Below are 27,053 nucleotides of genomic sequence, written 5' to 3' on the forward strand. Positions count from 1 at the left end.
TGCTATCTTCCGTTTCTCCATCACTATTCACCAACTCTGCAGAGTAAAGTTACTCTGCAGAGTCTCCTGTAAAGTTTCACTGTTACCTCCTGGAAGTTTGAGGAGAACTAAACAAGCAAAAGATAAATCATCAAATGAGCAGACTTTTGACTAATGTCAACCCACTGGACCATATTCACAGTCCTTGTGAGGTATTTCTGATTTGCCTGGAAATTGACAGATCATCTGATGACAGCTGAGGCCGAAATCTGAATCTGCCTAATTTAAGGTGGTTGTGCCTCAATCTATTGTGAGCCTTACTATGCTATAGCTTAGAATAAATTATTCTTATTTACATTTTTGATTCATAGAAACACTTGGTGTTCAAGCTGAGAAAAAAGCAACACACCTGGAAAAATATTCATGAATATGTGGAGCTAGTAGTTTAACTGTATCACACTGGAAATTTAATAGCACTTTCAGTAACTTTTTTTCACATCATGAACATTTTGAACAGTCTGAACTTTAAGCATCATTACCATAGACAGTCATTTGTTCTGTAAATGCTAGTATTTCTAGCACTTCAGGATGTAAACATACTTCTTTATGCATAAATCCTACACAAGAGGTAACAGTCACTACAGGACAGATATACGCACTTAGGTGTACCAAAGGAGACTGGAAAATGAAGTGTGAATTATTTTTTTATTATTCTGCTTCTTAAACTGCAATTCCTATACTGAAAACTATTACATCTGAAAAAAGAATAAGCCCAACATTTTCTTAGCAAAACAACTTCAACAGGGAAAAAACGTTGAGTCCACATACTCAAAAGAACAATCTACAAGAACGTGCTTAAATAAATATGCTACATTCACATGAATTAATAGTGATATTTTGACATGAGTGACCCGGAAACTGTCAGTATTTTCTAACAAAAACTACAATTTTTTCCTTGCTCCTAAAAATTACTTCTTACACATCATCTACTACAGTAAATGCACTGCTGTAGCTATCACCAGTAGTATTCTCCCAAGCTACTGTTTCACAGAACAGTTTCAGAAATTTCAGAGAAGATTTGACCGGGGTAGTCAAATAAAAATCAGATTAACTATGCATCTATGGAAGATAAAAAGGGAGAAGCTCTGTGGAGCAGAGGAGAAAAAACACAGTGACAACATAGAAGAATAATTGTAAACCTAAAATTGATCAGGCTGGAAGCTCTAAGAAAATATGTTTAAACAAAGTGAGTATCTTGTTGTTAAAGAAAAGAAGGGACAAGAACAGCAATGGTTGTGGGTACTTTGATTATTTGAACTGAAAAGTAATAGCAGCAAAGAGAAGGTAAATGCAAGGAGTAAATGGGTGGTACTCAAATATGGCAGTTTGACAGCGTTTTCATCTACTACAGATCCATGACCTCAGAACAAGACAACATGTTAAAGAAGCTCCAGGAATCACTTCTAAGATCTCCATAACTTATTGGCAGTATCTTCCTTTCTCTCAAATACCTGAAACACACCCTTAACATACCTCTGTCTCATTAGATGTGAACGTCCTATCTGCATAGGAGTCCAATCCTGTTCTGAATCCCCCTTCTCAGATTCAGTTACAGATTCTGGAAACAAATACCACACGAGCAACATGTCTTGTGAAGAAAAGTATGTCTTACATTGATTTAGCTGTATTAGATATTTCATTTTTCCTACACGCAACTGGAAGCATCTTCTCTGTGCTGCTTATTGTTTTACATGCCTCTATGTTCTCTTTTGCTAATCCATTTCTTTGAAGAGACGGTTTATTTTCTTCGCATAACCTCATATGAAAGCCAGCTGTAAAAAGCCTATACGCAGGGATTCACGTTCCTCAACACTAGGCCTTCCGAAACTTCTCCAAGTACTAGCAACTAAGAATGCTTTTCCAACAGCGAGCTAGGATGGGAGTTACTTATTTTAGAATACTGGTGACAGAGAGTGCAGCCTTTTTAATCTACTACTCAATAGATATTTAAAACAAACCTGCAGAGCTCTGTCTAAACATAGGAAATATTTTTCTTCCAAACAACCAAACTTAATTGAAACTTAAAATGAATGGAAATTAAATTAGAAAGACCATTTCAGCAAGGCGCAAAAATTTTAATAGGGACTGTTTCAGCCCCTCAACATGAGATGCAAAATAAAACTACTATCATCTTGACATTAACATCTGGTAATTTGAACACTCCACAGTAGAATATAACCGAGTCGGTAAGCGCTTAGTAAATAATTTTACAATGGTAATCAATCTAACACTAAAGTTGGCTGTCACTTCTTATTTTATAAACAATATTATGCTTTTCAATAAAAGACCAGTCTCAGGTGCTACAGTGCTAAAACTAATCTGGCCTGGAACATTACAGTGGTAGTCACATCTTTAATATGACATACAAGCGGAAAAAAGCAAATTTTAAAAACATTCATATAAGGATTTAAGGTCTTTAAAAAGTAAAATAATCCTTTTTACTAGAAGAGTAGATACTGAGAATAAATTTAGTCTTGAGCTCAAGGTACTTACAGTAGAATCTCAAATTTGGCATCTGATTTGAGAACAGTGATTTGGAATCGATTTGCAGAAAAATCCAGTATTGCTTCAGTTCCCTATGTTCAAGATGAGGATAATAATTCATCCCACTTTTTCTCTGCATTATCAGTTACCCTATTAACTATCCTATCTGATGAGTGAAGTCACTAGATCCAAGTCCTGGGTCTTACTTATTCTGAGATGCTTACTTATTCTGAGCTTCCGTCTATGATTGTTTGCATGAGGGTGGCACCTGGAAGCTTCATCTCATTTTTTTGGAGGCTGCACAAACCACAGATGGATGTTTCTTGGATTCAAAGAATTTATGATCTAAATCAACTGTGATAAGTTATAACCACCTTTGGAAAGGCATAGCACAACAGTTCCAGATAGTATCTCTGAGCGTTACTGATAAAATACAATATAAAACATTGAGTCACATTTTTCCTTATTATATAGGTCCTGTCATTCTAACAGCAAATACAGACACAAGAGGTCAAGCGCTCATAGTAGTAGAAAATGAGCAGAGGGGTGTCTCAAATTCTGCAAACAAAAAGCATAGGAAAATTTCTAACTTCCCCATCTCCCTCTCATCTGGTTAACCAAAGGGAAAAAATTAAAAAAAGTTGCAAGCCCCTAAAATACTTGACTACTTATGAAAGCCAAGACTGCTCATGCTGTATAATTTAGAAAAACAAAACAAAACAAACAAAAAACAAAAAAACTCACCACACCACCAGACTCAACAACCACCCCTCCAACTCAGGACTGCACCTAGTTTTAAACCATTTAAAACTGTAATCCAAACACTGAGTATGCACATACAATTTTGGTGAATGCTTTTTTAGTTTGGGAATAGGTTTGTTTCCAATAGTTGCAGCTTGTCAAAGCCTTATACACTGCAAGTTTGGATACGGCCTCTAAGTTCTGACTTATGGAGACCGACACATTCCCTGACTTCTATGGATTTTCAAAAATAATCCTTTATTCAAGAGTGAACAAGACTTCCTTCCCACCTAATCATCTAATTAACTGAATGCTCTAATGTGATTTGCCTAGTTACTTATCTGTTTCTCTAGTACCTCCAATTTCAGAAGCACGAGTGCTACAGCAGTAATAAGAGATACACATAAGGGATAGTTTTACTCAGTGCTTCAAATTATTTCATATCAATGCAACACACTTCAACACATATCATTAACATCTCATGTATATCCTTGTTTCCAGTTTCCTTCTTTTCAGTAATATTACAGTAACAAGTTAAAAACAATCTGTAAACCTACAGGAATTGACTCTATTTGTTACAAAGCTTCTATTGATTTTCCTTTTAAATAAGATCCTTCTCTGTTGGATTAATTATCATATCCATTGTCCTTACATGTAATGTACCTTGGGGCGTTTACTACAGTAGTCTTGAGCAAACCGCTGCAGCATTACGCTTATCTCTCTACAGGAGAATAATGAGCATTTACATTAAATTCACAATTATATTACTGATTCAGAAGTCCCAAAACACTGAAAAAGTCATTTCATTGACAATACAATCACTACTGGCACTGTTTAAAAAAGAGAGAGAGAAAAAAAATATTTGTGTACAGCTTGGAATATAAAGTATTAGCAAAAAATAAATATTGCTCCATATTGTTATATACCTCCAACACATGCCACATACCCTTACATTATAAGCATAACAAATTTGAATAGCTCAGTCCCCACCCCTGCTCTGTTAAGTCTTGGTCTCAGCATCATTGCTCCTTTGAGACAGCTACTGGGAAAGGGCAGTGATGCATTTATGTAGACCTTTATATTACAGTTTCAGATTATAAGCAAAATTACATTTTATATTTTAATAAAAGCTTATTTTTAAAATTTAGCTTGACACAGAACACCCTCAGATACATGTTTTAGATGCTGTGTTCAATAGAAAATGCCATATGATGAAAAATTGCTATGTAAAAAGGGCCATTATTGCTACTGTAAAAAAAATTTCCACTTGCTTCCTCTGTATATCATACATACAAGTGTATTCTTGTACTATCATAACTTTTTGGATTATCACCTCAAAATATGGCTATCCTACATTCCAAATAGCTCTTCTACATCAAAATTCCTGGATAGAGTCATAATGGCAATTATTTTTTATACATCAAAAATGACAAAAATGACCTTCTGGCACATATAGGTCTCAGGTATCCAAGTTAATCAGCATACTATATTTATTGTGCCCTGAACACTAGCTTGCTTCCTAGCTGCAAACCATGCCAGAGACATCAATACAATGGAACCACCAGCTTCAGATTAAAAAACACCCTGCAAACAACCTCAATCCAGAATAAAGTTTCCCATACATAGAATCATGTGCCTCACAATCCAGAAGTCATGAATTCCAGAATTTTTACATTCTAGCACCCTCCCTGCACCTCTAACCCCAAGATGAAATAAATCAATAATCCCTCATTCTTAAAATAAAACATAAGGCAACTTAAAACTACATCTATGCTTGATTCCTACCTATGTCCACAGACACTGAAAAATCCAGCAACAACCCTTGCTCCAAAGCTTTTAGATCTCCAGTCCCTAATGCTAACCACAGCCTTCTACACCCAAAAGGTCAATGCTATATAGCAAGCAGTAATACAGAGCATTTTCCTGTACTGGCACACATGCAGAACAAATTAGGCTCTTGTGGATGCAGTTTAAGAGGAAAGATAAAACTGCATTTTGAAACTCCAGCTAAATCTAACTCCAACTGCTACTGTAGTAGAGGCCATAAATGAGGTCCACATTACCATCAACTTCTTTCCTAATGCTATGGACCACACAGCATGCAGCAGTCAGCCAGACTGCGTAATTCCTGGCACAACTCAAATACAAAAGGGAGTATGGACAGTGGACACAGGGGCATGCTACTTGAGGAATGAAGAAACATTGTCCAGGTGGATGTCCAGAGACGGATTTAGGAATGCCAAACCTCAGCTAAAGTTGAAACTGGTGAGGGATGTGATTGGCAACGGTCAGGAAGCTGGAGCATATAGTGTATGGGGAGAGGCTGTGGGAACTATTTGTTCAACCTGAAGACAAGGCTATCCAATTGCTATCTTCCACTACCTAATGTGTGGAAGGCACACATGAAAAGGGCAAGAGGCAAAAAACTCTGAGAGTCACAAGCTGGAGCAAAGGAAATTCCAACTAGCTATGAGGAAAAAAAGTTTCATCAGTGAGAGTGATTAAAACCACTGGAACTGGCTGCCCGTAGAGGCTGGGAATCTCTGTCCTTGCAGGTGTTTAAAACTTGAGTGCTAGAGAAAAGTCTGCAAGCCAAATGAGTGCAAGGAACTGTTGTATGAGCCCTTCCCTCCAAATAACTAATAGTTGGAAGACAGCAGGCCTCTCACGCGTGGCTTACTGCTAAGGCACAGATATGCAACATGCAATGCCTGCAAACATGTAATGCTGCTAAATGATTAAACTCTGGAAGTTTATACAGTTCATTAAAGACCATCAAGAAAAAAACAAGACTACTTGAAGAGGCCCTGTCCTATCCTGTTTTACTATAGTAAATTTGAGTATATTATTTAGTGCATTAATCAGAAATTATCTGAGACGTTAAGTGCCTACGTTGCATACACTACCAGTAATTTGTGTGATCTGTTTTTTCTATTTCTTCTATATTTTTCCTTCCTCATGAAATTATAGGTTCTGTTTCTTATTTGCATTGCAAATCTGTTTCTGGGTTTAAATGAAGTTTTTAGGCACTTCAAATGAAACGTAGTTTCTGAAGGGATCAAGGGATTATAATATAGAACCTGAGGTCTATGCAGAAGATGAGAGCTCTGGAGACTAGATCAAAAGCTACTGTTTTGTCTTTTAGTTGCAGTTTATAACGTACTACAAAAACATAAGCAGTATTTTGTTATCCTACATCCCCCTTAAACTGAGAAATCAGTATTTTCACTACAAGCTGCCAAAAATATTTCACTAAAGTGCGCACTCTCTATTGTTCATTTTTCCCCCACAGACAGGGGAAAGAAGAAGAAATGAAATGTATGAACTATACTAAATAGTTTCGTATTATTTCAGATGTTTCTGAAACCCTTTTTAGTTTTTATTATTCCTGCACGGTCAGACGCCAGGGTTTAGCGTGCCATCATGTTATGCACAACGGCAGTTCCTTAGGCTTAGTGCAAGGTCAAAGCTACTGATTCAGTAGCATACTAGAGCCAACGTAAACACCACACTGTGCTGCAGAACGTCTGATCTGCAAAATGGAAAGATGAGCATGTGGAAATACGACACATGTCTGGAAATAGCCAAGTGACAACATAAAGAGCCTTCGAAGAATATATATGTAATTTATTACAAAGGGACGTAACAAGTTTACTGCTCCTTTGGGTAGCAGTAACTTGTTAATAGCAGAAACACATCCCTCAGGGTTGTATCAGTTATCTGGCAACAATCAGTCCATTTTAAGGCACTTAGATTCCATTACAAAGACATATTTTGATTCCCCTTTTTTTTGTTTAGGAAAATAAAAGACCTAAAATCTAAGAATTAACTTGAAGGCAAAAGAGAACTTTTTTCCTGCAGTATGGAAAGAAAAAACAAAAACAAGTATCTGTTCTTAGCTGTGAAACATTACAAAAAAAGATGACAAGAAAAAAATTTTTGATTTCCCTTAAAAACGTTGTATCTTGGCAACAAAGAAAAAAGCTTTTAGGTGAAAATTCCCATGCTATTATATCTAAAATGACTCTTATTTCAGTATTTGATAAAATGGTCATCAAGATTATAATTATTTTTTCCAAAAAGATCATTTATGTGACCAATATGCTTGCAGTTGGAGTAATATACTCAACAAAAATATGGAAGCACAAAGAAATTGATGGCAAAATTCTTACTTCAGTAGGCCCAGGTCTCAATTCCAGAGAATAATGGAACATGTGGAGGCTTATCACCACCACCTTCGGCAAAACCAAGACCGTGGACATTAAGTAATGCCAAAAAACACCCCAAACCAAAACCAGACCTTATATAAAAAAAGTGTACCAATTATTAATTATTAACATTAAATTATATTTAATGAGCAAATTACCACCTTTAAATCACTTATTACAATTTTTCACTAGTACCAAAATTGTACCAATTATATCCATTTAAACTTTACACCAAAAATTACCGGCCAAATCATCTTGACAATTTCAGAACAACAAATGCCATGCAGACCGGGAATGTTGGAAAGGAGAGAGAGAGTTATGATTCTTTTTTGCTTAAGGGAACTCCTAATGGGACTCATATCATGGATTTTACTTCCAAAAGAAACAATTCTGCCCATGTTGTCTTACAAAAAGGATATTGCCATAAATCATCCTGGTGATTTACTAGCTTAAATAGTACAAGATACTACTAACTCTGTATTAAAAAGTCCCTCACAGTCTGTACAAAAAAGGCCAGTTCTGAAAATTGCAGAGTTCCATTAGCTTCCAATTAGCTTGGTTAAGTTTGGTATTTATAAGACATCAGTCAACTGATGAACTGCATTTTATCAACAAGCTTTCACTAATTCTTTAAAAAAAAGTCTTCAGAAATGAAGCAAACAAACAAAACACCTTTTCCAGTTGTTTTTAGCAAACGCGTTTTCTGATTATCACAGAAGTAAAGACGAGCTTTAGAAAGATGCTTTTTGTCTTATAAATCGGAAAAGAAAATATTTTTCATCCAAAGTAATTTCCATTCAAAAAACTATGTAACAGATTACAGTTAACTTGCCCATGCAAAGAACTGCTTTGGTATTGCTTTTCATCAAAAAGTTTTGTTAGATTTGACCTTCTGGACAGTCCATCTTCATTATTCTTCACTCACATAATTACATTGTGAAATAAGTCAGATGGAAAAGTGTTGCTTTTTCCTCTGAACAAATATAAGAGCTGTACAAATAGAATGCTGTGGAATTCTAAAGTGGAACAATATCTATGAACATTTGAAAAACATCAATGATGTTTTCATCATTTCATTTCACCGATGAAAATAAATATTCCTTCATAAATATTTGCTCTATAGATGCTCTGAGTTTAATTATTTCACAATCTAGTTACAATAGGTGAAATTAGTTGGATATTTTAGTTAAAAATCAAAATGTTACAAAAACCAACTCAAATTTTAATGTATATATGCTCTCAAAAAGAAAAATATCGCAAAAATCTAATGAAAGCAGTACTTGAGAACTGAGATGGAAGCTTCATTTAGAGCCAACAGATTACTTAGATGGCATATGCAGACATAATAAAACTAACTTCAAAAAAAGCTATGCAAATTTATTCCTGATTTCAATAAAAAGCCTGTGTGGACATCCCACGCCCTGCATATTCTAGTTGCAAAGTAGAGAAATTTTTTGCTTGCTATGGAAGAATGAATCAAATAGACAGTTCTGAATAACAGTTTTCCACCCTGATCCAAAGCAAAAAAACGTGTAACCTTTACTTAAGCATCTGCTGCAGTAAATTGCAGCTTCCTAGGAGTTTTTGGCCAGAACTTGAGGCAACAGCAAGGTTTAGGAGTTCTGGGACACACACTAAACAGTAGCAGAATTAAGACAGACATTTGGGCATATATTAGCCTAGATAAAAGGAAAGATTGTTTTTTGGATTGACAGACTTTGTAACAAAGCTGAAAACAGACTTCTTTTAGATAGGAGTTTCCCATCCTTTCTCCTCTCACTCATTAGCTGTTGATGCTATTGTTTCTACAGTTATCACCATCCTATTGCTGTCTCCCTTATTCTAAAAACATTTTTCTGAGTACGTGTACTGACACCTACTCATGAGATATGCTCCACCTGTACTCAAGAAGGAAAATGAGATCTTTAAATGAAGATCACAAAACAGCTGACATTGCTCTGTACCTACATCAATAGGGGTCATAGCTTCAGCTTGCTCTTAAAACAGACGGAGCAATCACTCCAGCAAATATTCCTCCCTCTAAAAAGTCACAACATAAAAGCCAAGGTTTCTGGCAAGGTTATGCAGTTAAGTAGTAATACATTCTTTCGCCAAAATTTCCCTTTAAGAGCATACAGAATAAAAACATGTTCGCTTGGCAACTAGCAGAACGAGGCTCAAGTTTCCACTACAAACGCCTGCTCAGTGTGGCAATGCTAAAGGCAAACTGCAAATAAAACAGCAGGGAACACCAGTATAGGGAACCGAGCCCTAGTCTGTGAGCAGAATTTTTAATTATATATTTAAAAAATACCAATCATGGAATAAAATACAGCAAGCTTTGTCCAGAATGGAGCATGGTGGAATTCTATTGAAATAGCCTCCCACTTTAATGGCAAATAATTGCTGTTACTCAGTTCACTCTGAGTTATTTTGATTGTTGATCATTCCTTCCTCCTTTTAAGCAGAGCATTTGCTAAGTTTCTAAATTCAGGAAGATGCACTTCCTATGACCAGGTGTCATTAGACTAAAATACTACTGAAGAACTGCATTGTAACTGGGATGAGAAAGCACCAGAATACAACTTCCAATTTTAGCGTGTAAAAATCCCATATCATTCTATCATGCTTCCAAATACTTGGTATATTGAAATATACCAAGCAAAAGATCTTTATTCATTGCCCTTGCTATTGTTAAAAAGAAGTTTATGCTGCTGCTTTTAATTTTTGTGATGCTGTAAAGCATGCAACTCAATTCTACTTTCTTTTGCACTCAGAATTCCCATCTACTTGGCATCCACTAAAGGGAAACAAGAGCACCGAGCAGAAGAGGAACTCAGGTGTGCTTTCTAGAAAACTAGAAAATAATTCAGATGGAATAAGAATAAATTTTCTATCAGTTAGGAAACAAATTTTTCATCTGCAAAACATCCATTACTTAGTAAGTCTTTCCTCGCCGCTTCATTTAGTGAATTAATATCTCTGCAATTTTGAAATGAAAAGCAAGAGAGAATGTACCGTGTACCGTAAAGGTAAGGGGACAAAAGAACTTTATATTTTCTTACCTTTGCATTATACGGAATATAATGCTTTGATAAGGCTTCAGGAGTGTGCATCCATGTTTTATCTACAGAAAAGACAAATAAAAGTAGTACTGAATAGATTATACAATTGCTAAATATAACCAACATCTATCTGAAAAGCGTCAACCATCCTGATTTTATTCAAGCAACTATCTATCTGAAGTAGTTATTGAGGCTGAAAAGAAAGGCAAGGTATCTTACAACTTCCCAAACAGTTACACGAAACAACTCGATTACTTCTCTTGGGCACATTTCCCGTTTTAACTGACTTGACTTATCACAATAATTCCAATTTCTCCTCCTTGAATATATTTATTGGTCTAAGGTTTTTTTTTCTCTTTCTGCCTCACATCAGTATATTCTGAATCACTGTCGGTGAAAGCACTGACTGCACACTGCCTTTCTAATGACTTTTTATAGTGGGGGGTGGGGTTGGATAAACTAATAGGTTTAAGGATAAAGGAAATTATTTTTCAAAAATAATCAAAGTGAAAATAAACAGAAAAATAGCTCTATTATTTCCATTGGAAAATAGAAGAAAGTCAGATTGCAGTAGATGATTCAGAAATCTAGATCTTATATAATCTTTCATTACATATCCTAAATAAATTTGCATATTTTTCCCTTAATGATTTGCACATCTCAGAAGACCACACTACCATCTTACTTTTCTTTAACCAGGTTTCATTCTATATGACAAAACGTTCAGCTCCATCACTGGAGTAATATCGCCACTTCTCAATTAAGAAAGAATGATTTCTCCATTCAGAGGCAGCCAGGAGTGTGATTACGCACTGAAGTGGCTCTTCTCCCTTCTGGTTGTGGCTTGTGAGTGGAATATTGGAAACAAGAACTGAACTAGTATCCCCAAATATATGTAGAACTGAAGTTTAGCTCTGTATATAGTACAATATTGAAAGTTGAGGTTATGTAGAACAAAAAATGACAACCCTTGTGAATTTGGAATACTAAAAATAAAGCCTGACAACCCAAAAAATAGCTGTAAGCATTGTATCTCAAGTCAATGCATCGCTGAAAGTCAGACAAGCAAAGCAGTCACTAGGCTTTACTGAAAGAGCCAGATGCAGAGGAAGCAGTCACATAAGACAGGACTCTTCTCTGTTCCATAACGCTTACTCCAGCAGAGCTAAGACCTACACAGAGGAAATCTCAGCTCCGAAACATGCCTGCAGCTTGCTCATGAAAGTGTCTAAACTCCATCTCTTACACCACAACTGTTTACTAGCTTCAACAGGATACTGGCATATTTCTGAATTTGCAGTAGAGAAAATTCAGTAGTAAAAATTCACTAGTAAAAGTGCTTCAAATTAATACTTTTGAGTCTCTTAAAGAAATAAAAACAAAAATATCTCCCACTCACTTTATTAACTACCACTAGCACAAACAGTAGGGCTGTATCAATTTTATATGCAGATAAATGAGTAGATGTGTACCAATAAAGTTTCCTTCTCCCTTCCCATCCCCAAGCAGGACAAGTTCAAAGCTGGAAGGAAAAAAAAAAGTTACTTAATCTGGAGGCCAAGTCTGAAAGACTGGTCTTAAGTATCTGGTTATCATTCTGCTATTATTACTAGGTACAAAGCTTTACCACATATGTTTTTGTGAAACCATCCACTTGCCTACCAGCCTCAAACCGTATTGCTGCTACAACAACAGAGATTGTGGTGAGGAAGTAACACTGTTAGAAAAGTGTTTCCATGAATACTGGTACTGTAATTCAGGGCAGATAAGGAAATATGGAGAGATGCTCTCACCTCAAAAAGGAGCAGAAATCAGTAAGTTACCAGGGTACCAAAAAGATGCCTGGATTCTTTGAATACTCATGCCGTTAATTAAAACGCTGAGTCTGCAAGCAGTATTTCTAATATACACTTACAAATCAGCAGATACTGCGACACTGGACGCAAGTCTTCCATTGATGTTAGAAGCCCATTTGCTAGAAGCAGGTAATAGTTAAAAGGATGATAGCATTTTTGAAAAAAAAAAATCTCTTCAACACTAATCAAAATCAATGAGAGGCAAAATTCACATTCATAGTGAAGATGCGCAAAAAATCATGCAGATATTACAGAGAAGTTATTTTTACCAGTATCTCCTGCTGAATTGTAAGCTCTAATTTTTGGACTCGTGCCATTATCTTTCAACAGCTGCTTGAAATACTGCTTAGAGTTAGTTTGATTCCATAGCAGCTGGGAAATACCAAATTTCAGAGAAAAAGTTTTGCATCAAACCAACCTGAAAACTGTGGAAAAAAGAAAACCCATAAAAAAGGTATTAATTTAAGTAGCTGAAGTAAGTGTGGCTTGCTATTTGTTTTACCCCTCACTTCTAAAATTAATTTTAAATGGGTTTTCATGGTTTACTATATTTTTCATTCTGAAGTAATAAACAAAATATGAAACCCTACTATGAAACACAACAAAAAACACAGTCCACATTATTATTTTATTGGTTATATAGCAGCAAGAGATCTAGAGACTTCACAAATAGGAAACACAGCAAGTCCTAAAAAAACCCTTACCAGTCTAAATAAAAAAATACATGCATCTAAAGTGCATTTGTAAAAGCAGAAAAAAGAAAGGTGAAGAGATTATATAAGTAGGATTATAGCTTGAATGCGATATGAGAAGCCCTAGGAGGCAAACCCGTGAACACTTGGTGGGCTTTGCCAAACCTCCTGCCACTGTGTGGGAGAAATGGAGGGAAAAGGGATCAGTGCTGAGAATTCAAGTGCACAGGGTATGCCACAGCCTGCTTAAGAGAGTCAGCAATCCTTTAGCTTATTTGCCACCTCTTTTCAAATACACTACATGCTAAATATGAAGTACACATTTTGAGATTCCCTAGAGCAGCAGGATAGCATCCAATCTAATTTTCAAGAGAATGCTACATGTGGGTGAAAGACTTCAAGTTTTGCCCTCTGCCAGGACACACTAGTCTAAGACCAGTAGGCGAACTGCATAAAATTAACATTTTGAAGACACATTGTTTGAGAGAGAGATTGCAGGGAGGGAAGAGGTCGGGCACTTTCATGGCAAAAGGATTAACTGTGCTCAGAATTGAGACCTCAGTCCTTTCTAGACCCCTCTGAACCATGCCAGCCTCTTTCCATTACAATGGTCTCTCTGAAAAGAGCATCAACTGACCTTTGATTGACAGATTTTCGAAATTATCACACTGAGGCTGTCCATCTTGAACTTCATGTGCTCACACAAAACCCTGTCTCTAATTAGACATTCATCCAGTTAGCTAGCAGGGCACCCATGCAACTCATGAAGCATCATGTAGGTGGACAGCTTGGAAAAGTTGCTCTACAAGAATGCACTTTAACAACCTTGTATCATACATGAGTAACTATTCTACATCAAGAATTCAATAGCTTGTAGATCTCAAAATATGTTATTGGAAAACCTCTGCCTAAAACACTTCACATGATGCTATAGCACTTGCAATAGAGCAGAAAGAAACAAAAAGCTTAAGACCCTGGAAAAGTTAAGACTCTGGAAGAGTTGTTTCTGTTCTAAAATAAGTATTTAGGGCTCTGTGCTTAAGGAATTTGCGTAGGTTCTTAAGTTTTGCAGAAGAAAAAAGTTATTTTGGTAAATATCATTATTAAATTTTACAGATTTATCTTTTGAGCTGCCTACAATATTCTCTAAGCAGGGGATAGATAACATTATTTCTGCACACTCTTCTGAAGATAATGTGGATGAAATAGTAGTATAATTTCCTGTTGGCTATTTTCCTACTTTCACGCTTAAAACTGGGGAAAAGAAATTCAGTCATGTATAAAATACCAGAAGACTTAAAGCGCTTGGAGGTATTGCCAAACAGCTATCATCACCGAAGGAAATATAACACTACACAGAGCCAAAGAGAGGCAGAATAACTGCATGAAAATTTAAAAGAAAAATCAGGCTTATCTGTGCATACCCAACATGAATCCCATAGACTAAATTTCCAATGCATACTTCTAATTGGTAGCTATACTTTCCCTAAAAAACATATTGTAATTGTTTCTTTCCTAAACAGTTCACTCCAGCTAAAACTTCTCCTGCATTCAGAGTCTGTGGATGCCATTTGCTTTATTTTCATGCTGAGGGAGATTTTTTTTTTTTTAGATCCTTAGGGAAAACATAAAAATGAACATATACTCACATACATACAAACACATACTGCAGAACCGGCCACTTCCTTACTCTACCAATGGAAGAGGGTTTAGTCCTTGCAAATTAAAGTAATAACCCTTTATTTCTCCTCGCTAGCATACTTGAAAGGGATCCTCAGTAGCCTACTGAGAACAAATAGTACAAAAGATACTTGGAAAGAAAAACATATTAGGATACGTATCCAAAAAGGGACTCAGTCATTGACTACTGTTTTTCACCTGACACCGTATTTCAGAACTCAAGGAGTGACGTTTAGAATACACAAGAACTCTTCCTGGAGGTATGACAGAAGTATTAAGATAACAACTGATTTTGTCAAACAGCTAAGTGAAACTACTTGAAACAAGACAGAAACATTTGATACATAGAAATGCACCTTTCCTACCCACTAAAATTTTGCTCCTGCAAAAATTTCAAAAAAAAAAATCATACAAATATCAATTATTAGCCTTTGTGGGGGAAGGGAGGAAGGAGGGAATCTAGACCTAGTTTTCTTTTTTTCCTGGAAGGTGATTAGTGATTTTATGAAAGGACAAAATATAATCACAAAAATATATAGAGATCACAAGGAAGATAACCACTTATATGTCTGCAAAGCTTCTATTGTTTCTTCGATTTTTATCATTATTGATAATGTTGAAACACAGCACATGATAGACAGCTGTTTGTTTGCACAGGATAGCTGCTTAAAACACTATATGAAATATAAACTCCACAACACCTAAAACATTCTTTAGAACTATACTTATGCCCTTCACTCTTTTAGAGCTTCACCTGTTGCTCACCCATCCAAAAAAGGAATATGAAACATGACATTGCCATCTTTGGAACACAGCTCAAGTTTACAATTAAATTTAAAGATCACTTTACAGCCACTCCATACATAAAAAAACCTACATCCTGTAACCTCCGATTGCTTTCCTCTGCTTAGTCAGACCCTGCTCATTAAACCATCTGTCTTTATTTTCATAAATGAGACTCATAAAAAGCCACTGCATAGAAATGTAATCTGTGAACCTTTTGATTTATGAGGGGCTGTTACTTCAATATATTCCATTTAACATCATGAATACCATCTACACCTCATGAGTTGATAGTCTGGCCGCAATCACCAAGCTTATGAACTCCTATTTTCTGGAAAAAAGTTAGAAAATTCAGATTCCCCCATACAACAGTAGCTTTGGCATTGAACATTGTGCCATATGTAAGCGGAGGCTAGCACTTTATTATACCCTAATGGTCCTGCCTAAAATAAATACGAACGGAATTAAATTGTGATTTCCATCCTCCATAACAAAGTCTAGTGGGTTTCACACACTGTATTTCAGTACTAAATTTAGCCTAAAGCGGATATACTCACCTACTTTTTTAGCACTGTTTTGAGACAACGTTTCACTCTTTTACAGGTCCTAGAAGGTTTGGGTTACAGTCATTCCATATTTACATATGTATCTAAAAAAACACTAGATTTCTTTCCAATTTCTGATAAGACAAAACCAACAAAGGCTAGTTCATTTTTGTTTACTTATATGCACCAGTTCTGATACTAATGGCAAAAGAATCAAAGTGCCAAACACAACTGGGAGATGAACCTTCATTCACTAAAAATGAAACACAGTTAATGCTTTCTGGTTTGTGTATACACATCACACATACACATAATCACATAAGGACAAATAGGTAAGTTAGTTTAGGAAGTAGAATACTAAGAAGAAAAATCTGTATGCAAATGCAGCATTTTAAAAGATCTTTTACAACAGAATTACATTAATATTCCTAAACTGCTTAAAAAAAAGAGACTGAGATTATCAAGATACAAACTTACCTCAAGATTAACAGGAATGATCTCTGCCTATCACTTTTTGCACTACAAACACCAATGGCATTTGAAGAGATTAAAAAAGTGATCACACTACCATACCAGACTTTAAAAGAAAAATTAAGTGGACTCATCAGCAACTCAGTCAAAACTGGATAACAAAACAGAAGCAAGCTCCTACTACTGTGGTAGATGCATATTCCACAAGTTTTGTCATACTCAATGAAGCAGCAGGAATATGCATAACATCACTCTTGAGTTTGTTTTTCTAGAGGAACAAAGGAGATCCATAGAAGATAATCTAAAGCTATTTTAATAAAATATCCACTGATCAAGGAACAGAAAACAGAATATATATTTTTCTACAGTTCTTAAATTGTATATATAATACGATTTAATATTTCTACAATAGAAAATTCTTCCCATAATATATGTAAATTGGTAGTTCAACCAAATTCTAAAGTCAGCAGAACAGCTATTATTCTTCACACAGGTACTGAGAATTTTCCTATTAAAATATGTAATTTCAACAGTTGTTGCTGGAGTATCAAACGACCTTCGGTTGGTTTTTGCAGCTACTGTGAACAAGTATATCTTCCCTTTGTGATCAAGGTACGTCTTCTGACATCCTGGACTACTTACGTGATCTGGAGTCATCTGGATTTAAGCAGATAAGTGTACTAGACATGCAAGGATACAGTTATGCTGCCATTGCATGGTGGGATAAGGTAGAACAGACTCCTTTCCTTTCCAGCTTCAATATTGATATGAAGGCAGGAATTCTTGTTATATTAACAAAACATCTGCACTCTCTCCAATGGAGTTTATTTAGTTATTAAAGCAGAGGCTCTAGCTCAGCGTGTCTCACTTAAGGATCTTCAGAATAAAGGTATATTACATGAATAACTAAAAAGCTACCTCTATTAAATAACATACCAAGATATTTGGTAGCATGAAGTATTCAGTATAGTAAAGCATGCTTTCTAAAATAGCTTCTCCAAGAACATAAACCAATGAAACACATAATAAATGCAGAAATCATGAAGTCTTTACAAGTTCCAAAAGTTTTCAGCCCATCCTTGGGGGCAGGGTGGGGGAATCAATAAAGAAAATAGCACAGGATTCAATAAAAGCCTTGCACTCCAGAAATTCTTATACAGCTATCAATTCAGAGTGCTTTGCTCTCTGCATCTCTTAGGTCATCCCTTCCTAATTAACGATTCATAAGTATTTTCTTCAACAATGCTAATATTTAATATTATAAAGCATTTTGCAAGATACTTTTTTCCCATGGAAGATAAGTCAAGTTACTTACCTTTCTTCCTGCTAAAAGCACGATTCATGTTGAAAATATATCCAAATGTTTTCTTCCCCCCACGTTAACCTGCAGAACACAAAAAATCCAAAGTCCATTATTATATTTGAAAATAGCAGATTACTTTCATGTTAGGGAAATGCAAGTGATTTTAATGATTCTGAAGTAATTCAGAGAAATAAAAAAAACTTTGCTGAGGCAGAAATTGTAGTTTTGAAAAGGTTTATGCTTGAATGAGTTGGGGTCCTTAATATGAAGATATTTGAAAGCTTTCTGTAAAGCTCTTCTCACTGAAATTTATGAGAGACAAAGCAGATGGTCTTATATGTATATATGAAAACAAAAACTATACGTACTACACATAAGCTTTAAAATGAATGCCGATTACAGGGCTACATAAAAGCATTCAATCCACATATTCACTGCCTTGTTTTGTGCCATTTAGGTTGCCAGTCTATTTTAAGCTATGCTTTTAACTTCACATAAACATGACATCTTAAAAAAAAGAAAAAGGCACAATTAAATTTCTTCTTCACATGGGGCTTCAATACTGAAAAAGTTTCCTTCATTGTGACTACCTTCTTCCTCCATTTACATCAGAACTTGTAGACTTACCAACATCTACAACATCTGATTGAACTTGTGTAAGTATAACTATCTGCTACATAGGTGCATGTGTTTAGGGGATAACAGAATTTGCAGTATACTGTGCATTTCCTTCACACAAAAAACAGATATCCCCTTAGATTCTTATTCTGATTTTATATTCACAACATATTATAATTTTCTTTAGTAACACTTTGCAGGCAATAAAAAATCCCAAACCAAAACAAATAAACAAAACAACGCAGAGTCCAAAACCATTCCATTTTGTAGTGTAAGCACCTTTTTCCTGTTTTCTGCCATACTTAAAGATAACTCCACCACTTCTTTCCACTCAGATGGAGCATGAGAAAAAACAAAATCAAAGCACTTGGTATCAGATTAACTCTGAAATCACCTAGAATATTATTCTTGCTTTTAATAGAAACAGTTCTTGTCTTCTTTTTCAAATAAATACATTCAATACCAATTAAAACAATTATATCACAATTTCTATGAAGATGATTCATACCTTTTACATTACAACCTGTGGGCAATCTTTATTACAAACTCATGATAATTTGAAAATAAAGTACAGAGTTTGGTAATGTTAGTAATTTTCCAAATTATACTGTGAGAATGAGGGAACAATTATTGTTCACCTAACCGACAATGCATTATCCTATATGTGCAACAAACCTACACTTACTCTTTCAATACGTATTTACCAGTTTGTTTTGCAGATGTTTAGTGAGTGTTTAAAAGCAGAGGACACAAATAAGCTATAGTAGCAGGACTTACTTTTCAGCTACTACTTTTGGCACCAACAAAAGAAACAATTTGATAAACTGCATAGTGGTTTTTTTTTTTTTTTTAAACACAAGATGACTGTAGAAGCCCTACTCACACCATGTGTCCATTCACACTGGCATCCTTCACTACCATCCATGCTACACACAAAGCCATGCACACCCAGAGGTCAGTGAAATCAGCAAACTCCCCTAAGGGCCCTGAAGTCTAAGAATGATTTCTGAGAATGATTTCTGCCATGAGGCAGTTTCACCAAAAGCTGCCAAGATGTGATTGACTCTCTACCTAAGAGGGGTACAGAGTAGGACTTCAAGAAGGCTCTGTGCAGTACCACTATTTTCAACGCTGGAAGTGATAATAGATTCAGGCTTAAATGAACAGAACAGGTTTAAATGAAGCAACAAGCAATGAAGTTGATTAGAATTTCAGCTTTTCAAGCAACTGATATGCGTATAGCTTGGAGGTTTACGTTTGCAGAAAGCATGTTATATACATTCAGTATACAAGCAGTTAGAAGAACTGTTCAGTACATTTACTTTGCCCATGAACTACTATAGCAGTGAATAAAATGACTTTTGAGTAAAAAGTCAGAGAGTTAGGGTTTCTCTCTCATATACTCTTAACTTTCTTGAATGGCACTAGACCAATCACTTAAGGTCTCTTCCATGCTGGGATAACACCACCTTCTTCTGAACCTTTTTTGTATGGGGTATTTCAGTCTTCATTGAAGACACTATTGGCTATGTATTTGAGTTCTCTTATTGAGTAGAGCAGCTCCTGAACAGAAACTATGCAGGTGCACGGTGAGGCTGTGACCTCTACCCATCTCTAGAGACCATCATTTAAAGCACTTTTAACTTAAACAACAGTATAACTATTTTAATTTTTATACCCAACATAAATTGTTTCAGCTATTAAAAAGCTGCATATATTTGTCCAACAATAGAGCAAAGTTGCAATAATCAATTCTTGATTATTGTGTTTCTATGGAAAATAAAAACTTGGGATTATTGTTTTTGAAGAATAAGGATATAGATTAGCATTTAAAATAATCTACGCTTCTAAAAGTCAAAATGTCTTGACTTCTGTGAAAAGAAAGTACTTGTAATTTCAATTCACAATAAAACTTCAATAAGAAAATACAGAAATGGCTTAGGCAACAACAAGGAGTTTTTAATACATTAAACACTTAGTGTTCTCCTACTTATCACAGAAAATGTTATTAAACAGCAAGAGAAATATGATTAACAACATATATCTGTCTTTAAAATATCCTGAGTATTTACTGAAACTTTAACATGAACTCTTCCATGAACCTCTCAGAGGCAGAAAAAGCAGGTGGTTAAATACTGTGCAAATTTCCTTATTTCAAAGACAATTTCAAAAAAGTTTATTTGCTTTTAAATCTTAAGGGTTTTAGAGATACTGTACTGCTGCTTAAAGAAAGCCTGTGAGAACCTCGAAGAACAGAGGACAGATGGGTTTTAAAATCACACAACAGTAAGAACTTACAAATCGTAGATTATCGCCACCTTTTACTGGAAAATTGTCTAAACTCTTTTTGTGAGCAGGAGCCCTATGCATCTTAAAATACTGCAGTGCTAATTTCAAAGACAAGTGAAAATGGATAAGGCATGAACCCTCTCTGGAACCCCTGAAGTCCTCAGCTGTGTATTGGACAGTTTGCTGGTATCAGACCAGCAGCAGCAAATTTTTGATTACAAAGAGAGCAAAGCTTTGGTTAAATACATCTGTGATATCTTTGCTAATGATATTCCAACAGACAAACAAACTAAATAAAAACAAGCTGTTCTCTGATTGCAGATGCGAGACAGATTTTCCAACAGAATCTGCTTCAGTTTCTCCCAGTGCTTTATAAATAATAACTAAAAGTGCTGGAAGAAATTGAGTTGCAGAACAGTCTGTTACAAGCTTGTAATGAAGTCAAAAGGAAGGAGGCTCCACTGTGGTGCAGGGGGCCCACTGCAGAAGCAAGGTGGGGAGCATCCATTCTATCAGATCACCTGCTTAGAAAGGGTAAAGCAATTACAACCATCAGAAGCATTAGGGAATGCAGACGAAAATAGTACATTGCTCATCATCATTTAGGAAGACACACCTATGCAAAGAATGTTTCTCTTCCTTATTGCCAGGAGTGTTCTTCGGCTTCCTCCAGAAATCAAACCCTGCTTGGAAAGGCAAGCTTGCATGTGATTTCACAAAGTGATTAGTTGCCAAAATACAAAGAATTCTGACAAGTATGAATTAGGGAAACTTTGGGGTACTTCAGGTTATTTCTTTTGGGGCAAGGAGAAGAGACAGAGGGACAGACCAGAGAGCTCAGAAAGTAAGTTCACAGGAGCACAGCCAAACATCCAGGGCTGAATCTGGGTACTAATCATGTGGCATGGGAAGTTGAGTATATAAACTACCACAGAAAAACAAACAGTAACAGGAGAAAGCAAGTACTTTTAACTCCTTTTCCATTTGTCTTCACTTTCAGTAACTCCTCACTTTTAGAGGTGGATGTGCTTGTCCCAGGGAGGAAGAAACTGCTGAGAGTAGAGTAGCAAGGGCTGTGAAGAACCTAGTGGATTTGGTGACTGAGGTGTTTGCAGGGGACTGGTCCTGTGGGTGTAATGGTGATAAGATCTGAAACTGAAATCGTTTCCTCTGCAATTACTTTTTACCACTACTTACAGTGTCTGTTGTGGTCTTCTATGCTCTATTCCGCAAAGGAAGTGGAACAAAAGGAAGGAAAGTGGCAGCCTTCCAGCCTCAAACATAAGCAACTGCAATCCTCCCTGGCTGCAGGAACAATACTGAAGCTTCCAAACATCTTTAGACAGATATCCCAAAATGCCTGTGGGCTCTCTCAGAAGTTTTGTGTTTTGATGTGTTCTCTAAATTTAGATCCATCTCAGACAAACCAAGAGAGGGGGTACTTACGAAAGGGATGAAACAAACCACCCAACCTAACCAGCCTTATTTGTCGTCTATCTCCTTCTAGCAGTTGAGCATTCCTCAGGATTTGTTTGGATCTTTCCCCCTCCATTCCTCCCCTCAGCTCATCCCTTTAAGTGGGATGAATGGGTTATAATGATTACCCGGGGCAAACTTTTTTTTCCCCCCCTATATCTTCTTCATTCTGCAACTAATTATTCCAAAACAGTCAAATTTGCCCCTCCTCTCCCAACCACTCGCAGTTCCCATACAAAGCCAAATTTAGTTTTGGAAGAACTGAAGACTTAAATTTTTTTCTCCTCCTAGAACCCAGCCTTTCAAGCATACTTTCTTAAAGAATGAAACACAAATCATCTCAAATCCTGTTTTCAAAAGGGCTGCAGCATTTAGGAATGTGTGATTCGTTGATTTGCAATGACTCATAGGCTTAAAAGTTACTTTTGAGGGTAAGATGAGGAACTTTGGAATATGGCAACAGCTTCAAAACTTTTTCCCAAGTTAGACCAAAACATTATTATAAATATTGTCCTGAGATGACACATGACAATGAATGAAAAAACACCATAAGACCACACAGAGTGATGTATAAAACCAGCTGAACATCACATCATGACAAACTCCTTTCTTGTGCATGACAAATAACTGAAATAACACTTAGCTGCAAACCTTTCCACTCTGAAACAGGACAGTCAAAAGAAAAAGATGTGAAGAACAAAATTCAGTGCAGACCCTGAACCTGCAATCCCATACAGCCATTCTTAATGTTTGGTAGATAAGCAGTTCTATTCAAGTTAATGAGATTATTTGCATCTTTTAAGTTAAGTGATGATGGAATACAGTCTATGGGAATATAAGCAACAGAAGCATTTGAATAAAGTTTAGCACTATAAGAACTTGTAGTAAAAAGATCTCTTCAAGGTCCTCAACAAATGGGAAAACAGCACAGGTCTATGGGCTTCAAAGTTTAACAAGTTTCTGTGAAGTGAAGTTCTTAGTCTGTGTACAGGCTTTATAATTACACAGAAGCACAAACTGAGCTGTGAGGGAGAGCATTAGTCCCTGGAAAGTTTGACTTTAAAAGTTTTATTAACCTCATCACTTTCAAAAGCCTGAGTCAAACTCTACACGTACTTTCTGACAGAAGGCAAATCTGCATGAGAAGACTGAGGCTTGTTCTTGCAGTAATTTTTCACATGTGCAGAGTGAAAAAATCTTGTCAAAAAATGGTCCTCAGTCTAATCCGCTCATCCTCATTCCCAAACAATGCCTTGCTGTTGAGAGGATACTATTCTCACTGTGGCATACATCAAGCTAAAACTCCACTGGGCCAGTCGACTTGGATTCTGTGTGGGCACCAGACCCTACAGTGAGGGACAGACGAGGGGAAAAAAGACCAGAGAAGTGGGGTATCAGCAGGGCTCACACAATGGGAGTGAGGGGGAACAGCAGACAGAAGTGGTGTGGCAAATATCAAAAAAAATCAGGAACCACAGCCCTTAAATATAGCTCAGTTGTTAATGGGCTCATCCTCTTTCTATGAAACAAACGGCCAGGAACTCCCTAAGCTGAAGGGTTAGGGTATTCTTCCAGTCTTAACACAGATCAGTCACGTTCTTCTGAAACCAGCAGGAAGGTACAAGAAAAATCATACATCTCTTAACAATATAAACCTAATAACATAGTGACAATTGTTTTCTCCACAGGAAGAAGCCTTTTGGACCACAGGTAGAGCATTCCCCTCAAAATAAATCTGCCAAAGTTAGAGTATTGTCTTCAAAACTTTGGAGGCAGTCCATGCTTGGATGGACGTATATAGTTATAAAGACAGACATGGCCTGGCACTGAACATGGGTTACTTCTGTGTTGGTGTCATCCTCTCTCCTTTGGAAGAGTTGATATGCTGCATATATAATCTATAGATGCTATCTGTTTTGGTACTGATGGATTATTTTCAAACTCCCTATTTAGATTATTTCCTTTGCAAAAAAGAAAAAAGCATTTGAATTCATTGGGCTCCCAAACAATGGCAAATTTGTGTTAACCTTCTAGAATTTTATTGTATTCAGTACTTTTTCTACAATCACATTGTAGTAAATGGTACTGAAAGAAAAGAAAAAGAAAAGGCAGAGAGAAAAAGACTGTTAAGCATTCTAAAAGTAATCTCCAAATACACAAACACAAGAAATCTGAATTTTAGATACAGGTCAGTTTAGCTCTGGCCTACAGCGGAAAGCTTTTCACATTTACCACATCTGTCCTAGAGGTACAACACTGTTTAACCAAAGGCAGCATTTCACCCTATCCTACCCAAGCATATTTTAATCAGACTTGAGAAGTGCATTAGACACACCATTGTGTAGGCATGCTTAGCAGGTCCCCACAACACTGCTCCACACACTTCCTTAAACATGAAGTTGAAGTTAACAAGATGATTACTCGCACGTGGAAGAGGATGTGAAAAACTAGAATGCCTATGTTCAGGCAGAGGCATATGGAAGATGTTCTGCGTAGGTACCAGAAGTGAGAAGTACACATTAAACAAGATCATGTCAGAAGGAAAAGAAAGAAGGTAGTATCATTTAACCTATTTATCTGTAAAACTTCAAGTCTGTATTTCTATACCTTCAGTAATGTGGGGACCCTTGTTCCACCACTCCTTCAAATGGAAAGTAGAACCTTGCAGAAATTCTAGGAATAAAGACTGCTAGATAGAGTGTATATATATGCTTCCTTCCTTACCTCTTAGTCTCATGTTCACTTCTTCCCAGCAGTAAAGCTCACGTTGAAAATCACTGCCGTAGAAGTCTTTAACAACTGATCGTTTCTTAAACAATTTATTGACATTTCATACTTCTGAAAGTATGACATACAGAAGCAAGTGCTAAAAAAGTATTCCATTTACTTCAAAGACTTCTTCTTAATGTGATACTGAACATGCTCCCTTACTATTAAAGTCACTAGGCTTCTCAATAACTTCAATACATTCAGAATCATACCTTTAATTTATTAGCCTGAAGTTGTGTTTATACAGCTTTATTAAGTGATTGCAGACTGTTTCCAAAATTGAGAAAGTCAGCGATATTCATTCTGTCATCCATGCAGAATCAATCTCCGAGTGAGAAACTTGAAAGCTAGATCATATTTTTGGGGGACTTTATCATGTTACATTCCCTTAGTTTATTTTCTCTACCCCTTTGGAATTAGTTCTGAAGGGTCCTACTATTTTGAAAAGAATGCAGTGTGAAGTTAAAAGCACAAGACATCAAATTGATATAAAAGCATAAGAACTAAAAATCATTTTATTACAGATTAATCCCCTCCTCGCGATCTTGTAGATCAGGTATGTGTTTAAGTGGTTCATTATAACATCTATTAAGGAGAAATGTTCAACTTTTGCACATTAAGTTTATTACAGATTTTATTTCTAGATTTCAGTAAATGATCTACCCTGGAGCAATTTTTAATAGAAATAATGAACATTACTGATACATACACTACTACATAATAGAATTTTCAACAAGGCTTAAACTTCTTTAGCATTCCTGGATAAGAATGCTGTGTAGCTTTTAACTCAGTTGGGACTAAAGGGAATACGTGAGTTTTAAAAGCATAATAGATCAGCAAGTTTAGACTCAAACATTCATTGTACCAGAGCATGGTATTGGGCTTCTTGGAAGCGGGAAGGCTGGGATTCCAGTCCCTGCTTTAATAAACTTCCATGTAGTTGAAACATGCTGCAAGTTTAACACTTTGCATTGACAGGTTGTTCAGCTTTGCATAAAAAATGTCTCACTGAGGCATCTTCAATATGCGGGGTTGAAAGACTGCCTTCCATTGCCCCTTACAAACACGGAAGACTTGGATGACCATGATCTTTAAACCACTACGCACAGTAATCCTAACTCTACAGGTAGGCCCCTGCTATATGCTGACTCTCCAGCAGCAGAGGAAAGAAAAGAATACAGATCATCCTCTTAAGCGTTCTAAGAAAATTCAGATAACTGCTAAGAGCAGATTCAGTGACAGTTCCTATAATCAAACTGCTGGAGGTAAAGGGAGATGAGAGAAGGAGGTACCAACACGTGCCATGTTTCCATAGAAAGGAAGTGTCAGGCTTTTCTCTTGACAATCAAAATGAACTTCACTTGCTGGGAGGTGCATAGAACTGGAAAGACCCTTGCAGCAACATTTCATATTGAATGGCTTAAAATGTCCATTCCAGGCATGTATCTTCCCCTTTTCTATAAGGATCTAAGATATCAACTCAGCTCTATAGCTTTTGCTACAGTAGCTATATTTGTAAACATTGGGACAAAACTATGGCAGTTTCACTGCACCTTCACAAATTTTAATTTTTGTAATGTAAAATTTGCTGCCAAGGTTTCTATAACTCATCATATGGATTCATAATGCATCAAATATGACCCTGTTTAAACTGGATTTTCAAAAGTATCTGAATAGGTGAAGAGTACAACTCATTTGCACTTGATATAATACATTCAGACATCTTTAAAAACTATCCCTGTCAGTATCAAGCATTTGAAAATCCAGCGCTGATTTCCTTTAAAAGCAGAGCTCTCAGTGGCTAATGGCAGTCTGCCTGCACACAGAACAAAACTCTACCGGTGCACATTACACACTTTCATGACATCCTTGTAACATGTAGCCCTAGAGAATTTTTCCATAGATAGGTATTACCACACATTCTTTCTTTAGAAAGAGGAAACCACAGCAAAACCCCAGAAGAGAAAGTGAGCTTCTCTCACACTTGAGAAAACACTGCTTTAGAAAACCAGACCTCAAGTTAGCTGGTGAAAT

General features: G+C 36.3%; 1 protein-coding gene across 4 annotated transcripts in view; it reads right to left on the reverse strand.

The window, feature by feature from the left end:
• Positions 1-27,053, reverse strand: part of GULP1 (GULP PTB domain containing engulfment adaptor 1) — a 149,619-nt gene that overhangs the window by 47,979 nt on the left and 74,587 nt on the right. For all 4 annotated transcript variants that reach the window (XM_068948337.1, XM_068948335.1, XM_068948338.1 and 1 more), the window contains 2 exons: positions 17,880-17,948; positions 10,538-10,599 (listed from right to left, as the gene is read on the reverse strand). In XM_068948337.1, coding sequence (XP_068804438.1) covers positions 10,538-10,599; positions 17,880-17,907 — 90 coding nt within the window. In that variant the 5' untranslated portion in view covers positions 17,908-17,948. The remainder of the gene's footprint in view (positions 1-10,537; positions 10,600-17,879; positions 17,949-27,053) is intronic.

This window comes from Struthio camelus, chromosome 6, assembly GCF_040807025.1.
Source record: "Struthio camelus isolate bStrCam1 chromosome 6, bStrCam1.hap1, whole genome shotgun sequence".
In the NCBI taxonomy this organism is placed as follows: domain Eukaryota; kingdom Metazoa; phylum Chordata; class Aves; order Struthioniformes; family Struthionidae; genus Struthio; species Struthio camelus.